Source organism: Medicago sativa, chromosome 6 (assembly GCF_051527215.1).
Source record: "Medicago sativa cultivar Bolivia chromosome 6, Bolivia_mono, whole genome shotgun sequence".
NCBI classification, from domain to species: Eukaryota; Viridiplantae; Streptophyta; class Magnoliopsida; order Fabales; family Fabaceae; genus Medicago; species Medicago sativa.
In genome coordinates, this window is record NC_140754.1 from 58,709,184 (window position 1) to 58,735,235 (window position 26,052).

Below are 26,052 nucleotides of genomic sequence, written 5' to 3' on the forward strand. Positions count from 1 at the left end.
ACCTTATGAATTTTCCAAGAGCTATTGTTGAACCAAGATATTATGAGATTTTATGTTGAGGCCCTTGTGCCAAAGATTATGTTTAAGTTGTTGAAACTATTCCGCTGCGAAGTTTAAAATAATTACGTTGTTGGATTTTGAAGGATAAATATTTATTTATTCAGTTTATGATTTTAAGAAAAGAATGTGACATTCCGTTATGATTGAGAAACTCTGATTTTTATTATGAAATTTTTATGTTGGGAAAACGGGGTGTTACAATTGGTATCAGAGCAGGTCGGTCCGTCTGGCCAAGTATATGAGTCGTTGTGTCGTGTGACGGTTGAATACTATCGTTGTGTTTTCTAATTAATAGTTATGTTTTATTATGTGATAATGTTTAACTGACTAACTTTAATGTGGTTTTTGTGTATTGTTGAAGTTCCTATTTTGTTATATATGGTTTAAGATATTTAAGCAATAATTAAATTCATTTTCTCCTGTGCTCTAAATTTCGAGGACGAAATTCTTCTAAGTTGGGGTGAGTTGTAACACCCTCTTTGTTATTTAATTATTTTTCTTGAGATAGAGTCGAATTATATGATTTATTTTATTATGTGATATGTTGATATTTTATTGAGTGGCTTTATCTTATTATTTATTAGAATATATTTAGTGGGAGAATAGAGTCGAATTATATGATTTATTTTATTATGTGATATGTTGATATTTTATTGAGTGGTTTTATCTTATTATTTATTAGAATATATTTAGTGGGAGAATATATTTAGTCGAGAAATATAATTATTAGAATAAGTAGATTTGGGGGCTGAAATAGAAAGAAGAGAGTTATTGGGCCTAATTAGATTTAAGAAGAGTAATTAGTAATATAAATAGAGAAGAGATTAGGTTGAAAGGGGAATATATGCAAAAAACAAGGATTTGGAGAAAACAAGGTTTAGAGAGAAGAGAAGAGAAGAGAAAAATCAAGAGAAGAGGAGAAGACCTAGAAGTGCTGCGATTTCTACTTTCTAAGGTAAGGGTGAGACGATCTTTCAGTAATATTAAGTCTGTGATTCTGAAATTGCATCTAACATGTTGTAGGTTTAGTTTGTGAGAATTAAGGAATTAGGGTTAGAAGTTGTAAATTGTTAATTAGATGATGGAAACCTGTTGAATTGATGTAGGAAAACAGTGTTCAGACCTTAGAACTTTCATAGTACAATGATTAGAACCAGTTTTGGGGTTGGGTTGATGAAAATTGAGATTTTGAGAAAAAGTGATTTTAAGTGTTTTTAGGAAATAAATGATTCTGGGATAAGCTGTTTTGGAGATTTGAAAATATGATTTTTCAGTAAAATATGATAGGATTTGTCGAATAGAACGCGTAGGCGAAAACGGAATTGGAATCGGGGTAACGGTTAGCTTTTTACGGACGAAACGGTAAAACCGGGGAAAAACCAGGACTGCACAGAGCTACAGCGCAGGTCACTAGCTACTACCTGCCCACGCCTGGGCGCAGCTTGCCAGCGCCTGAGCGCAGCAAGGTAGCCCCTCATGGGTGACTGCTTTGTTGTGCCTTCGTTTGCATGATGTCAGGACATCGATTTTTGCGTTCTTGTGTATTTTCACACATTTCTGTTTTGAATTGGCCTTAGGTGTAAACATGAAAGTTTTAGATAATTGTGTTAGCTTTCTAATGGTCTTGGTTTGGCTCAAAAATGATTTTCAGATTTTGAGTTATAATGAAAATACTCCAAGTGGGTCTTAGTAAAACTTTATGAAAATTCAGCATAACTATTTCTAAGTTAAACCAAAACGTATGGATTGCCTCCAAACTTCAAAGCTTGTGTACTATGAGTTTAATTAAGGTGTTTAAGAGTATTTAACCCATGATGTGATGAGTCTAACTAGTGGTAGGCTGCCTTGAATTGTTGCCTTGCAATCCTTTTCGCACGTGTAGTCTTGAGATGACCTTGGGGTAGGAAATGAAAGTTATTGATGATGTTAGAAGCTGTCCAGAAGACCTGAATTAAGATGATTAATATTAATAGTAATGTGATGTTGTTAAATATGCACCTTAAGTATTACTTATGATGATTATGTTGATGCGATTCATTCTTTAATGAATATATGTTGTATAAGAGCTGTTATTTGCTGCATATGCTGTTGTTTTGCTGATGTTGACCATTAATGCCATAAAGTTGTAAATGTCGGTCTAAGTTGTAAAGTTGTAAGATGTCGTCCAAATTATTGGAGTCATATAAGATGTTCATGATGTTCAAGATGTTTAAGATGTAAGATGTTGAGTCCTTGCATACTCATTCAAAGTTGAGGGCTTGATGCCCTGGAGCTTTTGCTCAAATACGTTGGGGGCTTGGTGCCCTGGAGCTTTTGCTCAAATATGTTGGGGACTTGATGCCCTGGAGCCTTTTTACGCTCAAATATGTTGGGGGCTTGATGCCTTGATTGGTACCACATGCATTTGCATTGTCAAGATGATTTAAGATGTTAAGAGTTGCATAGTCGAGTTGAAGTTGCATAGTCGAGTCAAGTCGTCAAGTTGTTAAAGATTAATTTACGAAGTTGATTATGAAGTTGATGTTGATGATTGATTATGAAGTTGATGTCGATGATTAATATGAAGTTGTTTATGATGATGATAAGATGTTACATGATTATTATTATGATATGTTGATGATGTTTATATTGTTAATTGTAATTGATGAATTATATGTTTAATAATGTTGTTTGTGAAATCTCACCCCTTCTGCTTGAAAATGTTGCTCTTCGTATGAGTAACTTGCAGGTAACCAAGACTAGTTGCGGTCGTGAGTGGACTCCTCACAAGCGTGTGTCTTAGGTGCTCTGATACGTAACGGGATGGGAATTTTGTCATTGTTTTCTGTTCCTTACGTATTACCTTATGAATTTTCCAAGAGCTATTGTTGAACCAAGATATTATCAGATTTTATGTTGAGGCCCTTGTGTCAAAGATTATGTTTAAGTTGTTGAAACTATTCCGCTGCGAAGTTTAAAATAATTACGTTGTTGGATTTTGAAGGATAAATATTTATTTATTCAGTTTATGATTTTAAGAAAAGAATGTGACATTCCGTTATGATTGAGAAACTCTGATTTTTATTATGAAATTTTTATGTTGGAAAAACGGGGTGTTACACGTGTCACCTGCCACACGGCCGTGCCAACACCCAGAATCACCTTTTGCTGGTTTTGGCTTCCCGGACAAGCTTCCTATTAGTTTATTTTTGACCTAAAGCCCGTGGTTTCTTGTGCAACACTTTAGTGATTTATTTCTTAGGGCTTATGTCATTGTTAAACTATAAATAGAGCAGCCATCAAGCTTGTATAATCATCTTTTGTTCTCTGAAATAATAAGTGACAATTGTTTCTTTGAATAAAAGTTCACCTTTATTTTATTTTATTTTATTTTATGTTCTTCTTCTTCTTCTCTTTTATGTCTACAATGAACATAAGTGAGTAGACTCTTCTTGTCTTGGGATTGTTGGATGAGTCTAATGACCTAATCATAATCAAACCAAGCCTCGAACCCTAATTTTATGTAAATCTATTTTCTAATCTAATTTCACAGTTATTATAATAAATTAACAAGTATCAAACTCATAATACGACAGCGGAGGATTAGTACTTGTTAATTCATCATCTTAAATATCAAAACGAAACATCGAATAGATCTAATGATATATTTTTAGTGGTCCACAGGTGATGGGTTTAATTTGCACCCTAGAGTCCCCCATTGAATATAACTCATTCGCTACAATAATATAAACTGCGCATACTCCTGTTGCATTTGCTTAGAGAAATTTTGTAATTTAAAACTTTTAAAATTTTAACTGCAATCCACACTATCACATAATATATTAAATTATCTTGCTTTGATTTATATAAAAAATTATATTTTAAATTAAAAACCTTAAAACATGAAAGTTGTTATTTTGAATCCAAAAAATTGCAAGGAAAATATTATTCAAAATCTCAAAAATACAAAGAGAATATTATTAAAAATCTCAAAATGTCAGAAACCTTTAAATGATATTTTAAAGACCTAGACATCATTTTCTTATTCCGGAAATGACACTCGAAATCTAACTATGTATGAAGCAAACATTAATTAAAAAAAATCCTATTAATTGCATAATTAAATACGACTAACAGGACGTTGTGGCGGTAGCTGCGACGGTGGCAAGAACAACGATCCCATCTCCTTAGCGACCTTTCTAAGCATATGTTTTTTAACTTTTCCGGTTGAAGTCTTTGGCAATTCTTCCATAACCACAATTGTTTTAGGCATCATAAAACGGGGCAACTTCTCCCTACAAAACTTCATAATCTCCTTTTCAGTAGGGATATCATTTTCCTTCAATTCATCCTTTAAACTCACAAACGCACACGGCGTCTCTCCCCAAAAATCATCCGGCCTCGCCACCACCGCCGCCTCCTTAACCGCGGGATGCATGTACAAAACACCCTCAACTTCCACACTACTCATATTCTCCCCACCACTTATTATCACATCTTTTGACCTATCCTTAATCTCCAAATACCCATCCTCATGCATAACCGCAACATCACCCGTATAAAACCAACCATTATTTTTCATACACTCCAACGTGGCATTTTCATCTTTTAAATAACCTAACATAACACAAGCACCTTTTACAACTATCTCACCAACCGTTACACCATCGTGCTTAACACTTTCTCCGGTGGGTCCCACCACATCAACCTCCGTCACACCTACCCTCCTCACACCTTGCCTCGCCTTCATCCTCGCCTTCCCTGTCGCCGGAAACCTATCCCATTCCCTTTTCCAAGCACACGACACAATCACACCAATCACCTCCGTCATTCCATAACCATGACTAACCTCAAACCCTAACTTCTCTGCTCGTGTGAGAATTGCTGCTGGTGGCGATGACCCTCCTGTCAAAACATGAACCGGTTTTTTTAACGGTTCATTTTTGTTGAAATTTGACAGCATGTTAAGTACAACTGGTGCAGCACACATGTGTGTTACACCATGAGATTCAATTAAACTGTAGATCGTTGGCGCGTCGGTCCTACGTGTGCAGATATTCGTTCCTCCGACGGCGGCCATTCCCCATGGGTAGCTCCATCCGTTAGAATGAAACATCTGCAACGTCCACAAGAAAACTGGTTGAACCGGTACCGACCAATCAATGAGAGAATCAAGTGAAACAATGAACGTTGCTCTGTGACAATGCACTACACCTTTTGGAGACGACGTTGTTCCGGAGGTGTAGTTCAGCGTAATCGGATCCCACTCGGTGTCGGGACGGATCCATTTGAAATTTGGATCACCCTTCGCTACAAGACCCTCGTAGGTGTTCATAATGTTTATGTTTTTTGGAAGTGGTGGAATCTGGTGCGGCATTAGGGTTTCATCCATGATGAGGACGAGCTTAGGGCTTGGAGTCTTTTTGGGGAATAAGGAAAGAGCGTTGAGGGCAAGAGAAAGGGAGAGAATGTCAACAAAGATGAGTTTCGATTCACTGTGGATGAGCAGCACAGAGAGGGTTTTGTGGTCAAGTCGGAAGTTGAGGTTGTTAAGAATGGCGCCGGACATTGGAACGGAGAATTGTAGCTCGTACATGGCCGGAGTGTTGGGAGAGAGGACGGAGACGACGTCGCCTTTTTCGATGCCGAGGGAAGAAAGTGATGAAGCAAGTTGAAGACATCGTTTATGTGTTTGAAACCATGTGAATGAAGTGCTGTTGTATATGATTGAAATGGAGTTGCCATAGACAATGGCTGCTCTGTCTAAGAAGGTGAGTGGGGTTAGAGGTGTCTGTTATACCCTAATTTTGGACCTAAAAATACCAACTCAATTCTTCTTTTCTTGCATTTCAAGTCATTTGATATGTCTCTGATCAATTGCATCCTTCTCTGCATTTTATTTCAATATTATTTGCAATATTCATGTAAAAGGGTATTTTAGTCATTTCCTGCATTTAACTCATTTTTATCCTTGAAAATTGTTTGGGTCTTTTAAATTGGTTTGTATAAGTCCTTGTTTCAACCTCATGTCAAAATTCATTTCAGAAAATATCAGTTAAGTCATTTTTTTAGTCAGTATAGCCCCTAGGGGCATTTTAGTCATTTCCTATGTCAAAAGTTCTTTCAGTCTTTTAAAGATTTGTTTGAGTCCTTTCAAATAGTTTGAATAAGTCGTTATTTCAATTCTATGTCAGAATCCACTTCAAAATTCGCATTTGAAGCCATTTTGAGTCAGTTTTGCCCTAGGGGCATTTTAGTCTTTTCATGTGTTAAAACCCTGTTTAAAATTCTAAAAATTGTCTCTGAGTCTCTTGATTCGCTTGTATAAGTTATTGCTTTAATTTCCTGTTAAAAATCCATTTTAAAATTTCATCTGAGTCATTTTTAGTCGTTTTTAGCCCCTAGGGGCGTTTTGGTCATTTCACATAATATTTCTGATTCGTTTTAATCTGCTTTGTTGTTTTTAATCGTCTCGCTTTACGTTAATTTTCAATTTACTTTTTCAATTCAATTTTAGTTTTAATTTTCATTTTAGTCCGCGCACTTTCGTTATTTACATTTTTATCCCTTTTAAGTTTGTTAGAGTCCAAGTGCCATGTGTCCAAATGTTATTGGTCTTTAAAAGTTTGTTACAAGTCAAGTCCATGTGGCATTTCCCCATTGGTCCAAGCATCTCTTTCATCACCTATATAAGTCAAACCCATAGTCAAAATTTCACATTCAATTTTTTTCCACAAAAAAATACACAAAAATAACCAAAAAATTTTCCCTCTTTCTCTCCTTTCTTCCCCAACCGTAACAACTTTTCTCCACCACTCCTTCCACCATAACAACCTCTCACCACTTCTCTCCTCCACCATAACCACTTCTCTCCACCACTCTAACCACCATAACCACTTCTCTCCACCACTATAACCACCATAAACAACCACATTCCATCACCAATCTTCAATCAACACAAACATTCATCACCATCACCTCCATAACCAAAACCTTGAATCCTCCATAACCAAACCTCAAAATCATTCACACCACTGTTAATACATCCACAATCTTGGGGCGAAATTGAGAATTGAAGGGAGAAGGAACAAGCAATTTCGACAACAACCACTCCGAGGCCTTCACTTTCGGTTTCAACACAATGTTTTCGTACAACCAATTCCAACACTAACGGAGTTAGAAGTATCGGATCAGAATCAAGAAGCAACAAAGAAGAAGCACCAGGAATTGAATCACCATTTTCGCAAGGCTCACACGAGCAACAACAATATCGAACCGCAACCGAATCCGCAAGCCTCAAAGATCCAGGTTGTGAGCAGAGAAGAGGTAATGTTTCATCCTCTTTATTCCGTCATTTGATCTTGGTTGTTCATCTAATATGCCAAATTCGTGGGTTTCAAGAGTTTTTTTTGTGTGGAAATTGCTTGTTAAAACAAGTGTGTTTGAAAAGGAGTAAGTTAGTTTATGTGTGTTTGTATGAGTAGATTTGTGGTACTATGTGTTAGCTAGGAAGAATTTTTGATTCATGTTGAAGCTATTTTATGAAAAGAAGACATGGAGGAAGAAAGAAAGTGCAGCAATGCTGCTGAGTTTGAAGAAGATGAAGCTTGGTTTAGAGAGAGAAGAGTAGTGTTGTGTTTTTGAGTGAGGAAGAAAATCACGTGTGTTCTCTCTCAACAACCACAACTTGTATTTTTATCTTAACCCATGCCATATCCATGTCCATAACCCGCTCCATACTTGACCCTAACCCGCTCCAGCTCTAAAGCCCAACGTTTTCTTGCCTTTTTTTTCAGTATGCTACGTGCACCCCCCCCTTTCCCAGCATTTCTTGCTAAAAATTGCTAATTACACCCCTGTCTGTCCAAAACTTTTCTAAAAAGATCCTAAAAAATTTCTATGTGTTCTTGATTATTTTCTTGACATTTTTTTGGTGTTTTATGTGTTAAATCTTGGTTAAAAAATATGTAGTATTTTCTTGTCAATTGTTTACTATTTTTGTTGAAAATTGTGAAATTTTACATGTGTTTGTGTCTAAAAATTCTCTAAAAAACTCCAAAAATTTTCATACATATTTCTTGATGGTTTTGTGGTATTTTTGTGATAATTGTTGCATGTTAAAATTGATAAAAATATATGTGGAGTTTTCTTGTGATTTTATGTTACCTTTTGTTAATTTCTTGTGAAATTTTTGCATGTTCTTGATCCTAAAACCTTACTATGGTATATTGACCCTTGGTATAAGGGTTTACAATGTGTATGCCTCTGATTTGGTGCTATTCTTTACTGTTTTGGAGTTTGATTTGTTAGTTTCTTGTTTTACAAGTCATGTAAATAATTGTTTGTGGAAATAAAGTGTGAAATATGCTTAAAATGTGTCATAATTCTTGGTTTAATATTGTCTTATAATTTTCATGTCATAGCTGAAATAAAACTCTTTGAAGATTGTCATGGCATGAAAATTATAGGCCTTATGTTTGTGGGAATTTTATGACAAAGTTTAGGCATATTTTACCACTTTTGTGTGCTAGGATTCTTACTATTTTTTGTCAAGTTTCATTACTTTCCTATGCTATTTTACTTGCATCCATTTCAATCCTTATTATTCCTTGTGCCACTAACCATTTTGTTTCATGTTTCATGCATCCCCACAAGCATACTTCATTCTTCCATTATAGTTTCATTTCTTGCACTTTAATTCCCATATTAATACTTAGAATGTAACACCTAGGAAATCTTGTACTTTACTTTTATGCCATTTTTAATTCCTCGCAAGACCATAGAATGTAAACTAGGGCATGATGTAAAGGACAATGGACTCTAATAATGTACACCGACACAAGCACCGACACATGCACACACACCACTTTAGGTATATAGCTAGAATATGCATGTTTAGATGTATGTTTAGGATTGTATGTTTAGATGAATGTTTAGGCTTCATACTTAGAAAAATCAATTTCCAAAAAATATATGAACAACATCACTCAAACTCTTTTTCATAATAAACCTTGGGATCAAAATCCCATTGTAATTTTCCCTTTTATTTTCTTAATCAAAAATCCAATGAAAATAATCATACTTAGACCATATTTTGCAAATGACTAATTCCACCTCACCATTTCATAATCTCATGCCCTTGAGGCCCCTTTCTATTCTTCAAATTCCATTTTCAAACTTTAAAATCAACCAACAAAAACAAAAACATTTTTTGGAAGAGAACTACGGTGGATTTGATCCCTTAAACGGGTACGTAGGCAAGGAACAAAATTCCTTCAATTCAAATAAAATAAAAATCCAAAAACATTCTTCTCCCTCCAATTCTTCACTTAGAAAATTTTTAGGTGTAAATAACATTTCAAAATAGCATTTAAAAATAGAGCGCGCGCGTAGAAATTAAAGACGGTTCCTATAGGTTACTATAGTCGTTATGGGTGCCTAACACCTTCCCGTAGCGAAAACAACTCCCGGACCTCGATTCTCAAGGGTTTTGCTTGCTTTTTCCCTTCCCAAGAAAAAATAAGATATCACCGGTTTAAAAGGTTCAAACGTAATCAATGTTTGACACCCGAAAACCAAGATAAAACAGCTGGCGACTTCACTGGGGAGATTCGAGAGTTACGCCTAGTCTTTATTTCCACGCTTGCGCTTGTTTTTTTACTTGCTTCCTTTACTTGCTTTTCTATGTGAATAAATGTTTAAATTCTTGCAAACGTGTGGGGTGAGAATATCAAAAGCCCTGCACCCGGGCTGAGTGAACTTAGGATTTAGGAGGGATATAATCGACAATTCATTCCGGGGGTTGCCTCGTGTTTTGGATTATGCGATCAATCCCACATAGCTGAGGCATTTTGGGGGTGATGTTGTCGGCGCGAGTTGTCGCGTTTAGGCACTTTGCTTCTAATTGTTCTATGACGCTATGAACCGTAGATAACCAAACCCATCCATGGCCATTTTCTAGGATGTAGTGCGGAGGCTAAACCGGGTGTTGTCTCGAGTTTTAGTCGTCACGCGATACTACACTCAAGTTAGACCTTCCACGTATAATCATGGAGCGAGTGTTGCCTCGTGACACCATGAGATACGTCGGAGAGGTTGCAACTTGGGAACCTTTTTAGAACCCGGTTACTATTATCCTAAAATCCTAGTTTCACCGGACGCCGTGTCCACCCATGACTCCTCGACTTTGAACTTCAACCCACCATGTTTTCTCCGAACTTGAACATAATCATGCATCCATGCATACATGCATACATGCATAAACTTTTTTCCATGCATTTATCAGAGGACTTAGACAAGTCATCTTTCGAACATCACGGATGTGAACACCAAGTGATACCATCTCAACTAAACTTTTAGTTTTGCTCAAGATTTTCAAATAAAACCGTGTTTCTCCGTGATGTTCACAACCACTTTGACAAAGTCCTCTGACAAAAAAAGAGTCTTTTCGCATTTGCATATCATGCATCATATGCATCATTCATCGGTCACAAATGGCTTCTCTCGTGCTCATTGCCTCCTGGTTTTGTCCGCCGCAGTCTGAAAAGTGGCTCGTGTTCGCAAAGTTTACCAACCAGATAGAGTACAGCAGACAAGATGGTACAAGAGAAGAAACATGGCTAACCTTGAGGAAGAGAATGCCAGCCCCTCGGGCCAGCCCATTGAAGAGTCTAATCTGGATGAAATTCTGAGGCTTATCAAGAAGAGTGACTACAAGATTGTTGACCAACTGCTGCAAACCCCATCAAAAATATCCATCCTGTCTCTGCTCATGAGCTCAGAGGCTCATAGGAAGGTGCTAATGAAGATACTGGAGCAAGCTTATGTTGACCACGAAGTCTCTGTGGATCAGTTTGATGGGATAGTGAGTAATATTACCGCCTGCAACAATTTGGGATTTGGCGATGATGAACTCCCCGAAGCAGGGAAACATCATAATTTGGCTCTACATATCTCGGTGCACTGTGGGTCTGATATGATATCCAACGTTTTGGTGGACACTGGATCGTCTCTGAATGTAATGCCTGAATCCACACTAAGGCAGTTGAGCCATCACGGAATTTCTCTGAGGGGTAGCAGCTATCTGGTTAAAGCTTTTGATGGATCTCGCAAGGATGTTCTCGGGGAAGTGGACCTGCCAATCACCGTTGGTCCTGAGACATTTCAAATAACTTTCCAAGTCATGGATATCAATGCCTCTTACAGCTGTCTCCTCGGAAGACCGTGGATTCACGACGCTGGAGCGGTAACTTCTACTCTGCATCAGAAACTCAAGTTCATGAGGAATGGTAAGATTGTCACTGTGCATGGTGAAGAAGCATATCTGGTTAGCCAAGTGTCATCTTTCTCTTGTGTTGAAGCAGGGTCCGCTGAAGGGACGTCATTTCAAGGCTTGACTGTTGAGGGTACAGAACCCCGGAGGGCTGGTGCTAGCATGGCTTCATGGAAGGATGCCCAGAAGGCTGTTCGGGAAGGGCAAGCTGCTGGCTGGGGCAAAGTGATTCAGATTCTGGAAAACAAGCGTAAAGAGGGCCTTGGATTCTCCCCGACATCTGCTGTTTCAAAGGGAACCTTCTACAGTGCTGGGTTCATCAATGCTATTGCTGAAGATGCTGCTGAAAGTAGTCACGTGCCTACATTTGTTATACCAGGAGGCACTGTGAGAAATTGGGAGGCCATTGATGTTCCTTTAGTCATGCATGCTTCCATGTAATGTGTCTTGTTGCTCATGTTTTTCTTCGTTTTCAAAATAACAATCCTTTCGCTCTGCCCAAGGCGAAAGTGATATCATTGTAAGGGCGTGTTTGTTTCGGCATTGCCGTTATCAATAAAAGTTGTCGTCTTTTCCGCGACTCTTTGTTTTTCTTTACTTTTTTTTTAGTGCCTTTTTCTTGGAAATAATGGTAATGCCAGAAAAAACCAAAACATCTGTATTTTCTTATTAATTTCAAAAATCTGCATGAAAGACTTTTTCTAAAAAAAAAAATCATTCCAATCATATTATGCAGATTGAACCACAATAAACCCGTTGAACACAGTGACCCTATGGTTCCTCCAAATTTTGAATTCCCTGTATATGAAGCAGAAGATGAGGATGATGATGATGAAGAGATACCGTATGAGATCACTCGACTGCTTGAACAAGAAAGAAGAGCCATTCAGCCTCACCAGGAAGAGATTGAGCTTATCAACCTAGGTACTGAAGAGAACAAGCGAGAGATCAAGATCGGTGCTGCACTAGAGCCAGAAGTGAAAAGGAAGATTACTCAGCTTCTCCATGATTATCCAGATGTCTTTGCATGGTCCTATGAAGATATGCCGGGTCTAGATCCCAAGATTGTGGAACACCGGATACCGACAAGACCTGAATGTCCTCCTGTCAAACAGAAATTGAGAAGGTTTCGTCCAGACATGACTCTTAAGATCAAGGCTGAGGTGCAAAAGCAGATTGATGCAGGTTTCCTCATGACAGCTGAATATCCTGAGTGGATTGCCAATATTGTACCAGTACCGAAGAAAGATGGGAAGGTTCGAATGTGTGTTGATTACAGAGATCTGAATAAAGCCAGTCCAAAAGATAACTTCCCATTGCCTCATATTGATGTGCTTGTTGACAGTACTGCTCAATCCAAAGTATTCTCTTTCATGGATGGTTTCTCTGGCTATAATCAGATACGAATGTCACCTGAAAATAGAGAAAAGACGTCCTTCATCACCCCGTGGGGAACGTTCTGTTATAAAGTGATGCCGTTCGGCTTGATAAATGCTGGTGCTACCTATCAAAGAGGTATGACAACTCTATTTCATGATATGATTCACAAAGAGATTGAAGTATATGTTGATGATATGATTGTGAAGTCAAGCGATGAAGAGCAGCATGTTGTGTATTTGAAAAAGATGTTTGAAAGATTGAGAAAATACAAGCTGCGGTTGAATCCTAACAAGTGTACCTTCGGTGTACGATCTGGGAAGTTGCTAGGCTTCATTGTCAGCCAAAGAGGCATTGAAGTTGATCCTGACAAAGTCCGAGCCATTAGAGAAATGCCGGCCCCTCAAACTGAGAAGCAAGTCAGAGGTTTCCTTGGACGTCTGAATTATATTTCAAGATTCATATCTCACATGACCACTACCTGTGGACCAATTTTCAAATTACTCAGAAAGAATCAGCCTGTTGTATGGAATGATGAATGCCAGGAAGCTTTTGATAGCATTAAAGAATACCTGTTGGAGCCACCTATCCTTGTCCCACCAGTGGAAGGAAGGCCTTTGATTATGTATCTGTCAGTGTTAGATGATTCAGTGAGTTGTGTCCTCGGTCAACAGGATGAGACTGGTAAGAAAGAACATGCTATCTACTATCTGAGCAAGAAGTTCACCGACTGTGAGACTCGGTACACAATGCTTGAAAAGACCTGTTGTGCCTTAGCTTGGGCTGCCAAACGCCTGCGTCATTATATGGTGAATCATACAACTTGGTTGATATCCCGAATGGATCCAATCAAGTACATCTTTGAGAAGCCTGCTGTTACTGGAAAGATTGCACGTTGGCAAATGTTGTTGTCTGAATATGATATTGTGTACAAAGCTCAGAAAGCAATCAAAGGAAGTGTCCTTGCGGAGCATCTTGCTTGTCAACCTCTTGATGATTACCAGCCGATTAAGTTCGATTTCCCTGATGAAGAGATTATGTATCTGAAAGCAAAAGACTGTGAAGAACCACTGATCAATGAAGGGCCAGATCCCAATAGCAAGTGGGGGTTGGTATTTGATGGTGCTGTTAATGCTTATGGTAAAGGAATTGGGGCCATCATTGTAACACCACAGGGGCACCACATTCCTTTCACCGCTCGAATAACTTTTGAATGCACAAACAACATAGCTGGATATGAAGCATGTATCTTGGGCATTGAAGAAGCCCTTGACCTGAGGATTAAGCACCTTGACATCTATGGAGATTCTGCACTTGTCATAAATCAGATAAAGGGTGAATGGGAGACTCATCATGAGAAGCTGATCCCATACCGTGACTATGCAAGACGTCTGTTGACATACTTTACAAAGGTTGAGCTGCACCACATTCCACGGGATGAAAATCAGATGGCTGACGCTCTTGCTACTTTGTCTTCCATGTTTCGTGTGAATCACTGGAACGACGTGCCCGTGATCAAAGTGCAGCGTCTTGATAGACCCGCACATGTGTTTACTATTGAAAATATGCCAGATCAAGCTGATAAAGATGCGAATAATGGAAAACCTTGGTATTACAATATCAAACAATTCTTGCAGAATCATGAATATCCACCTGGTGCTTCCAACAGGGATAAAAAGACTTTGAGACGATGGGCTAGTAGATTCTTTCTGGACGGGGAAATCCTATACAAGAGGAACTATGACATGGTCTTGTTGAGATGTGTTGACAAACAAGAAGCTGAGAAATTGATGCATGATGTACATGACGGTACTTTTGGGACCCATGCTTCGGGCCACACCATGTCAAGGAAATTGTTAAGAGTCGGCTATTACTGGATAACTATGGAGCGTGACTGCCACAGACATGCTAAAAGATGCCACAAATGTCAAATTTATGCTGACAAGATTCATGTGCCTCCACACGCTCTCAATGTTATATCTTCCCCATGGCCTTTCTCTATGTGGGGCATTGACATGATCGGAAGAATTGAACCAAAAGCTTCCAATGGACATCGTTTCATTCTAGTGGCAATTGACTACTTCACCAAGTGGGTTGAGGCTGCCTCCTATGCAAATGTGACCAAGCAAGTGGTTGTCAAGTTCATCAAGAATAACATCATCTGTCGATATGGGGTTCCCAACAAAATCATCACCGACAACGGTTCCAATCTGAACAATAGCATGATGCAAGCCTTATGTGAAGAATTCAAAATTGAACATCACAACTCTTCTCCGTATAGGCCTCAGATGAATGGTGCATTTGAGGCCGCTAACAAGAACATCAAGAAGATTGTTCAGAAGATGGTCATTACTTACAAAGACTGGCATGAAATGCTACCATTTGCCTTGCATGGTTACCGTACTACAGTGCGCAGCTCAACCGGGGCAACTCCTTTCTCTCTGGTATATGGTATGGAAGCAGTTCTCCCTCTGGAAGTGGAGATTCCATCTCTTCGAGTAATAATGGAGGCAAAGTTAACTGAGGCTGAATGGTGTCAAAGTCGGTATGATCAATTGAATCTGATTGAAGAGAAGCGTATGGATGCTATGACTCATGGACAGTTGTATCAAGTGCGAATGAAGAATGCTTTTGACAAGAAAGTCCGACCTCGAGAATTCAAGGAAGGCGAACTTGTATTGAAAAGAAGAATAAGTCAGCAACCCGACCCAAGGGGCAAGTGGACACCTAACTATGAAAGTCCTTATGTTGTCAAGAAGGCTTTCTCTGGTGGTGCTCTGATTCTTACACACATGGATGGTGTTGAACTCCCAAATCCTGTTAATGCCGATATAGTCAAGAAATACTTTGTCTAAAAAGAAAAGAACAGCGTGGTAGGTCGAAAACCCGAAAGGGCGGCCTAGGCAAAAATGCGCTTCCCGGTGGATCGAAAACCCGAAAGGGCGATCCAGGCAAAAGTTAGGGACAAAAAAAAACAAATATATGAAAAAGCTCGCTGAGATTGTACGCAACTCAGGCAAGAATGAGCGCCTCGATGAGCCGAAAACCCGAAAGGGCGGTTCATGCAAAAATGAGGTTGATAAAAGACAAGTAACTATATCTGGCAAATCACCATCACCCCTTGGGGCATCTGCAACTGTCAATGATCTTCTTCATCAGAGGCTTCTGTACTTGTGAATTCAAAATTTCTATGAAATGTAGCGGTTATCGTGTTCAATGTATCACCAACCAATAAAATTACCATTTTCCAAGCTTTGTAAATCCGTGAAGCCATGCCTTTGGCTGACTTTCACTCTCCTACATCAATTTGAGCCTTTCTATTGTTTAAAACTCTATTTTCTTTCTACTTTCAATGCTATACACAAAACATTTTCTTTCTATTTTGATAATGTTAATGTCTGAAACAAACATTTTTTGAAAATTAAAAAAAACCTTTTCCTGTCTATTTTGAAAAGTAAACCGGAGCAACAGGGTACATTTCAATGAAACATGCATGAATGAATGAGTGTCAATGCCTATTTCAATACATGTTACAAGCAGGTTACTCCCCAAGATGATCTGTGGTCAATGGCAAGAATGAAAAAAACAGAATGAAAATGAAAAATTGAAAAAAAGGAAAATGAAAAGCTCGCTAAGTTGAAAACCCGAAAGGGCGGCTTAGGCAAAAATGAGCACCCCGCTGATTGACAACCTATGAAGGCAATTCAGGCAAAAATGGGGCAATGAAAAGAACTTTATTCCCCGGTGAATCGAAAACCCGAAAGGGCGGTTCAGGCAAAAATGAGATTGAAAGAATGAAAAATGAAAAATAAAATGTTGAAAAGCGTTGACCACAGATGCGAATGTCCAATGTTTACCCAGCACTGACACGCCTAGCAACGGCGATCTGTATCCAAGAACTTTCCAAGGATCCCTCCTTTACAAGTTTTATTGCCCTCAGCCATGGTTTCGATACGTCTCTCAACGACGGTCTCTCCAAAGAGGTTTTCCCCTGTGAATATGTCGCAGCACGAGCCACTACGTGCCCAATCTTCCAATGTTTTGTCTATCCCTGTGAAACTTTCCCTGTCAAACTGCCAATCAATCATGCATTTCAAGCATTCATACATGCATAATCATGCATTTTATGTGCTCATACATCCAATAATCTTGCTATACCATACATACATGTTGCATATCCAACTTTCAACTGCCAAATTCAATGCAAGTTTCCACTCTCCAACTTCAATTCCAATCATGTCAACTGTCAAATTCGAAGCAATTTCCAATCTCCAATATCAATCCTAACCTCAATTTCAGTGTCAAACTGTCAAATTCAACTCAATGTCAATTGTCAAATTCGAAGCAATCTCAATTCCAATCATGTCAGCTGTCAAATTCGAAGCAATGTCAAATTCCAATTTCAATTCCAATTTCAATGACAATTTCCAATGTCAAACTCCAATGTCAATGTCAAATTCCAATTGCAATCCAATGTCAATGTTAATGTCAAATGTCAATGTCAATGCCAATGTTAATGTCAAATGCCAATGTCAATGTTAATGTCAAATGCCAATGTCAATGTCAATGTCAATGTTAATGTCAAATGCCAATGTCAATGTTAAATGCCAATGTCAATGTTAATGTCAAATGCCAATGCCAATGTCAATGTCAATGTCAATGTTCATGTCAATGTTAATGCCAATGTCAATGTTAATGTCAATGTCAATGTCAATGCCAATGTCAATGTCAATGTCAATTTCAATTTCCAAGTCAATGTCAATGTCAATGTCAAATTCAACTTTCAATTCAATTCAAATCAATGTCAATTTACTCTCAATTTACTCTTGGGCCAACAAAAATGGTCATGTCTATTTGCAAATCAGGTCAATGACAATTTACCCTCAATTGGTATCTTGTTAAACCAGACTCTCAATTTGTATCTTGTTACTGGTCAAGTGCCAGGTTCGATCCAAAAAAGAACCACTTGTACCTGCTTATATACCTATGCTTCCGGACAAACGGCAAGTTCGATTTGAAGAACAGTTTGTACCCAGCTTATGCTTTGTTATCGGTCAAACGGCAAGTTCGATCTAAAAGAACAGTTTGCACCTTCCCACATGATGTGGCGATAATCCGACAAGCAAGTTCGATCCAAAGAACAGCTTGTATCAACCCTTTTGTCTATAGCTCCAGCCAAACAGCCAGTTCGATCCGAAGAACAGTTTGTGTCTGTCTATCTGTTTGTATTTTCAATCAAGTGTCAAGTTCGATCCAAAGAACAGCTTGTATCTGCCTATATGTCTATGTTTCCGATCAAGTGTCAAGTTCGATCCAAAGAACAGCTTGTATCTGCCTATATGTCTATGTTTCCGGTCAAGTGCCAAGTTCGTTCCCAAGAACAGCTTGTACCCGTCTCTTGTTTGTATCTCTCGGTCAAGTGGCAAGTTCGATCCAAAGAACAGCTTGTACCTGTCTATTTGTTGCCCGTTCTTTCTACCTTGATGTCTATAAATCCCTTGGTGGTGTGACACAGCCCGTAGATTCCGGTTCGATTGTCTTGCATTCATAAATGAAATGTTGCATGGCATTCATGTTTTTTGAAAATCTGAAAACGTATTTTTATGTCCAAAAGCAGTGCAAATGTTAATATTTAAGTATCCTCGTCCCGTCAACTCAAAGACTTCGTCTCTTGACTCTCCGGACAAAGAAACTTAAATAGGGGCAGCTGTTATACCCTAATTTTGGACCTAAAAATACCAACTCAATTCTTCTTTTCTTGCATTTCAAGTCATTTGATATGTCTCTGATCAATTGCATCCTTCTCTGCATTTTATTTCAATATTATTTGCAATATTCATGTAAAAGGGTATTTTAGTCATTTCCTGCATTTAACTCATTTTTATCCTTGAAAATTGTTTGGGTCTTTTAAATTGGTTTGTATAAGTCCTTGTTTCAACCTCATGTCAAAATTCATTTCAGAAAATATCAGTTAAGTCATTTTTTTAGTCAGTATAGCCCCTAGGGGCATTTTAGTCATTTCCTATGTCAAAAGTTCTTTCAGTCTTTTAAAGATTTGTTTGAGTCCTTTCAAATAGTTTGAATAAGTCGTTATTTCAATTCTATGTCAGAATCCACTTCAAAATTCGCATTTGAAGCCATTTTGAGTCAGTTTTGCCCTAGGGGCATTTTAGTCTTTTCATGTGTTAAAACCCTGTTTAAAATTCTAAAAATTGTCTCTGAGTCTCTTGATTCGCTTGTATAAGTTCTTGCTTTAATTTCCTGTTAAAAATCCATTTTAAAATTTCATCTGAGTCATTTTTAGTCGTTTTTAGCCCCTAGGGGCGTTTTGGTCATTTCACATAATATTTCTGATTCGTTTTAATCTGCTTTGTTGTTTTTAATCGTCTCGCTTTACGTTAATTTTCAATTTACTTTTTCAATTCAATTTTAGTTTTAATTTTCATTTTAGTCCGCGCACTTTCGTTATTTACATTTTTATCCCTTTTAAGTTTGTTAGAGTCCAAGTGCCATGTGTCCAAATGTTATTGGTCTTTAAAAGTTTGTTACAAGTCAAGTCCATGTGGCATTTCCCCATTGGTCCAAGCATCTCTTTCATCACCTATATAAGTCAAACCCATAGTCAAAATTTCACATTCAATTTTTTTCCACAAAAAAATACACAAAAATAACCAAAAAATTTTCCCTCTTTCTCTCCTTTCTTCCCCAACCGTAACAACTTTTCTCCACCACTCCTTCCACCATAACAACCTCTCACCACTTCTCTCCTCCACCATAACCACTTCTCTCCACCACTCTAACCACCATAACCACTTCTCTCCACCACTATAACCACCATAAACAACCACATTCCATCACCAATCTTCAATCAACACAAACATTCATCACCATCACCTCCATAACCAAAACCTTGAATCCTCCATAACCAAACCTCAAAATCATTCACACCACTGTTAATACATCCACAATCTTGGGGCGAAATTGAGAATTGAAGGGAGAAGGAACAAGCAATTTCGACAACAACCACTCCGAGGCCTTCACTTTCGGTTTCAACACAATGTTTTCGTACAACCAATTCCAACACTAACGGAGTTAGAAGTATCGGATCAGAATCAAGAAGCAACAAAGAAGAAGCACCAGGAATTGAATCACCATTTTCGCAAGGCTCACACGAGCAACAACAATATCGAACCGCAACCGAATCCGCAAGCCTCAAAGATCCAGGTTGTGAGCAGAGAAGAGGTAATGTTTCATCCTCTTTATTCCGTCATTTGATCTTGGTTGTTCATCTAATATGCCAAATTCGTGGGTTTCAAGAGTTTTTTTTGTGTGGAAATTGCTTGTTAAAACAAGTGTGTTTGAAAAGGAGTAAGTTAGTTTATGTGTGTTTGTATGAGTAGATTTGTGGTACTATGTGTTAGCTAGGAAGAATTTTTGATTCATGTTGAAGCTATTTTATGAAAAGAAGACATGGAGGAAGAAAGAAAGTGCAGCAATGCTGCTGAGTTTGAAGAAGATGAAGCTTGGTTTAGAGAGAGAAGAGTAGTGTTGTGTTTTTGAGTGAGGAAGAAAATCACGTGTGTTCTCTCTCAACAACCACAACTTGTATTTTTATCTTAACCCATGCCATATCCATGTCCATAACCCGCTCCATACTTGACCCTAACCCGCTCCAGCTCTAAAGCCCAACGTTTTCTTGCCTTTTTTTTCAGTATGCTACGTGCACCCCCCCCTTTCCCAGCATTTCTTGCTAAAAATTGCTAATTACACCCCTGTCTGTCCAAAACTTTTCTAAAAAGATCCTAAAAAATTTCTATGTGTTCTTGATTATTTTCTTGACATTTTTTTGGTGTTTTATGTGTTAAATCTTGGTTAAAAAATATGTAGTATTTTCTTGTCAATTGTTTACTATTTTTGTTGAAAATTGTGAAATTTTACATGTGTTTGTGTCTAAAAATTCTCTAAAAAACTCCAAAAATTTTCATACATATTTCTTGATGGTTTTGTGGTATTTTTGTGATAATTGTTGCATGTTAAAATTGATAAAAATATATGTGGAGTTTTCTTGTGATTTTATGTTACCTTTTGTTAATTTCTTGTGAAATTTTTGCATGTTCTTGATCCTAAAACCTTACTATGGTATATTGACCCTTGGTATAAGGGTTTACAATGTGTATGCCTCTGATTTGGTGCTATTCTTTACTGTTTTGGAGTTTGATTTGTTAGTTTCTTGTTTTACAAGTCATGTAAATAATTGTTTGTGGAAATAAAGTGTGAAATATGCTTAAAATGTGTCATAATTCTTGGTTTAATATTGTCTTATAATTTTCATGTCATAGCTGAAATAAAACTCTTTGAAGATTGTCATGGCATGAAAATTATAGGCCTTATGTTTGTGGGAATTTTATGACAAAGTTTAGGCATATTTTACCACTTTTGTGTGCTAGGATTCTTACTATTTTTTGTCAAGTTTCATTACTTTCCTATGCTATTTTACTTGCATCCATTTCAATCCTTATTATTCCTTGTGCCACTAACCATTTTGTTTCATGTTTCATGCATCCCCACAAGCATACTTCATTCTTCCATTATAGTTTCATTTCTTGCACTTTAATTCCCATATTAATACTTAGAATGTAACACCTAGGAAATCTTGTACTTTACTTTTATGCCATTTTTAATTCCTCGCAAGACCATAGAATGTAAACTAGGGCATGATGTAAAGGACAATGGACTCTAATAATGTACACCGACACAAGCACCGACACATGCACACACACCACTTTAGGTATATAGCTAGAATATGCATGTTTAGATGTATGTTTAGGATTGTATGTTTAGATGAATGTTTAGGCTTCATACTTAGAAAAATCAATTTCCAAAAAATATATGAACAACATCACTCAAACTCTTTTTCATAATAAACCTTGGGATCAAAATCCCATTGTAATTTTCCCTTTTATTTTCTTAATCAAAAATCCAATGAAAATAATCATACTTAGACCATATTTTGCAAATGACTAATTCCACCTCACCATTTCATAATCTCATGCCCTTGAGGCCCCTTTCTATTCTTCAAATTCCATTTTCAAACTTTAAAATCAACCAACAAAAACAAAAACATTTTTTGGAAGAGAACTACGGTGGATTTGATCCCTTAAACGGGTACGTAGGCAAGGAACAAAATTCCTTCAATTCAAATAAAATAAAAATCCAAAAACATTCTTCTCCCTCCAATTCTTCACTTAGAAAATTTTTAGGTGTAAATAACATTTCAAAATAGCATTTAAAAATAGAGCGCGCGCGTAGAAATTAAAGACGGTTCCTATAGGTTACTATAGTCGTTATGGGTGCCTAACACCTTCCCGTAGCGAAAACAACTCCCGGACCTCGATTCTCAAGGGTTTTGCTTGCTTTTTCCCTTCCCAAGAAAAAATAAGATATCACCGGTTTAAAAGGTTCAAACGTAATCAATGTTTGACACCCGAAAACCAAGATAAAACAGTGTCGAGTTTGCTTGGTTTTTGGTTAACTGGTTCATTGTGTATGAAAATTTTTTCTTGTTCTACTAATTAGAACTTAGTAGAGTACTGCTTATTATAGTGAGTCATTAGTGTGTTTAAATAATAACATAGTGCTAGAGAGATAGGGAATACTTTACTCAAAATAAAAGAAAATATAAAAAATTGTTTATATCTTGATAAAAAGAATATATTGTGTTTAGTTAATCTTCAGGTGGTTTTAGTTGATGAGCTAATTGACAGGAGTTTTAAAAAGAGGTCCCGGGTGCAGTTTCAAAAACTAACAATCATTAAATTTAATCACATTTAATATTATTATTAATATTACTATTCTATTTTAAGTTGCTATCTTTTTTGACTAAAATAAAATTAATTCCTGAATATGTTGAGAGATAGTCACTTTTTTTACGAAACTGCAACTTATTATTATTAAACAGCTAAATAAGCGAAACAAACCAATACAAGAAAGAAGGACAACCCTAAAAAAAAATAAACTAAGTTGGTAAATGTATATCTTTCTTTTCATGAAATGAAACAAACAAACTAAATAAATTAAGAGTAATTGGATGAAATGGTAAGAGAACTTTTTTTAACTTACCCATGTGTCCTGATTCAAAGCTATCTTTCTTTGCAGTGGCGCGCCGAGATATGATTCACACCAATAATAAATTAAATATAAGTAAACGTCATCGAAGTTAATCACATTTAATAATTATTCCAAGAAATACATACGAGACTAGAAGGAATATATTTCTTCACATTACATCAATCAAATTAATATATTACATAAATTGTTAATTTGTGTAGCCTTTCGTTTTGTAACCAAAAAAAATCAAATTAATATATTCCTTTTTACATGATATCAAGAAAGTTTTTTCTTTTTCTTTTCAAAATCAAGAAATTTATAGATGTTTACTTTTTTTTTGGCAAGTAATGTAGTGCTAGATTCACACACTTTGATCAAGTTACTAGGCTCAAGTGGCAAATAACTTAAATGAAAGACGAATTATTAAAGAGAATCTGAATTCGGTTATTGGATTGAACAATTTTTTATATTCAGAGTTTACTTACAATTCAGTCGCACTCCATATTAATATAGTTAACACAAAAAGGTCCACACACTTCAATCGTGGAGAAGATTAAAAACCAGAGTTCAAACCCCAACGCCGAAAAATAATATCTCTGATAATTAACAACTGAGTTATATTTACGAAATTAAATATAATTTCTTGCTATTCATTATAATTAGGGGTATATTGGCGAATATTTGTTTTTTATAATTAGAATTAGGCTACAATGTGGGGAATAACGGTCCTAATCCCTTTGCTCATGTGCTAAATAGATTTGGACTTGGCATGTGTATTCAAGATGAACAGGGCCGTTTAATTTTGTGCTGGCCAAAACTTAATGGTTGGCTCCACTCATTGATGTGGATTTGCGAGAGACCTTAGGACTTTTATCGGCTCTCAGCTGGGTTCGTGACCTTCAGTTTGGTCTTGTGGACCTTGAGGTTGATTCCAAAACTGTGGTGGATAGTCTTTATGGTAGTAAAAATGGCGTTTCTAAATATAATGTAGTAATTAATGATTGTAAAAGCCTGTTAACTTCTAACTTAGTAACCTCTGATGTAAGGTTCATTAGGAGACAAGAAAACGAAGTCGCTTATAGTTTAGCAAAGAAGGCTCCGTATCATGCTAGTTTCCGTATTCATATGAGGATTCAAACTTGTATCTTTACTATTATTACTAGCGAAAAGACAGGCACTCACGTGCCCGTCTTTATGCTCTTTTTATTATGTTAAAGTTTGAAAATTATATACGGTGTTTTTTATGAAATTTTGATTAAGACTAAAACTATAAATGTTTGTTGCTTTCAAGTTATAAAAAACCAAACTAATCATGATTATCTTATTTTAATGACACCAATAATATAACAAAAAAATATAATCTAAATTCTTTTTTTTAATCAACAATTTTATTATAGAAAAAGTTGTTTAAGGGTATAATTGGAATGATGAAAAAGTAAGTATAAATATACTCATCTAATTTGTTACATTTTTAAACGATAAAGGAAAAAAAGTAAAAATAAAATAAAATATATATTCATATCGTGTTTGTTACATTTGTTTTAATATTTAAATTTATTCTTATCTATTTGTTACATGTGTTATTTGTATTGCAAATTGAGGGTAGTTTTGGAAAGAAAAATCCAACCCAAAAGTGCTGAAAGGGGTAGTTTTCATTATATATATAAGAAGTTCATAAATCTATGAGAAATTGGGAAAAAAAAAGTTATGATGACAAGTGTTAAGAGCACTAGTTATGAAATTAACTAAAAGTAGAAGTTCATTATTAGAAACAACAATATTTAAACTTATGGTTATGCTAACAAGTGCCCTAAGGTCACTTGTTAAGAAAACCAAAAGTAGTAGATTTGCATAAGATTCAACAATATATTGACTTTTAAAAAGTTAAATTTATCACTTTTCATCATTTTCCAATACAATCTTTATATTTTTATCCTCCTAACCAATGCCCAAGAACACTCTTTAACATTTTCCTTGAACTTATAAAAATAGAACCAACAATATTTTAACTTAAAAAATTAACACAATAGTTTTATATTTGTTTTTAATCGTTGCTCCAAAGACAAAAATATGTATTTTTTATTATCTTTTTTATAGACATTTTTTTTAGATAGACAAAACGACTAAAAATTATTGAAACTTACACACATAAATGGAGGGGTCGGGGTGCAGAACCTGATTATGGCATTTGACCTAACAATTTTTGATAATATTAATAATTGCGGTAGGACTTGTTGGACTATTCTTTATGAGCACTTACACATGTACGCCCTTAGTTTTCATACACACATCCAACACTTTATTTTCTCTCTATTTATGTCTTCTTTATCACATCATCAATGTATCATATCTAACATTTTTGTTGAAATATTGTTGTTCCTAAAATAGATATACAATACTAAAGGCCCTTTTTTTAAGCCACTAACACTTCGTAGTTCCTTTTCAGATATCAATTTCTTTTCATTGTTATTTTTTTCTTTTAGTTACCACATAGTAGATCCTTTTCATTTTTTATTTTTTTTGTTACCACATAACAGTTCCGTTTCATTATTCTTTTTTCTTTCGATTACCGCATCACAGTTTTTTTTCCTCTTTATAGATTTAGTTGCCTTTGCGATTAGCCTTTTCTGATAGTTGTCGCTTTTAATTATTTTTGCTTTCTTTTAGTTTCTACGTTACAACAAACTTTTGTATATTATTTTCTTTTTGATTACAATGTTCTCAGTGATTTATCATTTTTATTTTGTTTATTTCCACCTATGATTATTTCCACTAAATTTAATTAATGACTTTGATTTCATATTCATTTTTGTTGATTCAAACTGAATGTTTTTAATTTGTCTCTTTAAGATTGTGCATATCGATCACTCTCAATCATCACCTAATTTGATCGTTTCTATGAGTTTAAATATAACACTAAAAGTAATAATATAACCAATTTAATACTTATATATATATGAAACTTTACAAAATCCGTGTATCACACGGGTTAGAGTCTAGTTATATCAAAAAAAAAAATATCCATGTTTAGCGCATCTATTTTTGTGGTGTCCGAAATTTGAACCTAAAACCTTACATATATTATGCATTATCCCTACCAACTGAGCTAACGATGATGTTTAACGCCTATTAACTTGGCAGTATAATGGCATTTCTCGTTCCCCAAGCCAGCACAACATGTGAGAAGATGCTGTTGGTATAATTTTACTAATAATAGCATATAACCGTGTTTATAATAATATGTCTTAGAATAAACC

The 26,052-nt window shown here is 36.3% G+C and overlaps 1 protein-coding gene and 1 pseudogene across 2 annotated transcripts; one reads left to right on the forward strand and one right to left on the reverse strand.

Annotated features, from left to right (window-relative positions):
- Positions 1-3,996: 3,996 nt before the first annotated feature.
- On the reverse strand, positions 3,997-5,825 carry LOC146915937 (2-methylpropanoate--CoA ligase CCL4 pseudogene; annotated as a pseudogene). Its single transcript, XR_015014808.1, has one exon. The product of XR_015014808.1 is annotated as a 2-methylpropanoate--CoA ligase CCL4 pseudogene (transcript).
- Positions 5,826-6,757: 932 nt separating this feature from the next.
- On the forward strand, positions 6,758-11,891 carry LOC146915938 (uncharacterized). Its single transcript, XM_085718155.1, has 2 exons — positions 6,758-7,365; positions 10,578-11,891. Exon 2 carries the CDS (start codon positions 10,655-10,657, stop codon positions 11,750-11,752), a length of 1,098 nt encoding a protein of 365 aa, XP_085574281.1. The 5' UTR covers positions 6,758-7,365; positions 10,578-10,654; the 3' UTR covers positions 11,753-11,891.
- Positions 11,892-26,052: the final 14,161 nt, after the last annotated feature.

Excerpts from the sequence above, each read along its gene's own strand:
- LOC146915938 (XM_085718155.1), top strand. The coding sequence starts at position 10,655 with ATGGCTAACCTTGAGGAAGAGAATGCCAGCCCCTCGGGCCAGCCCATT.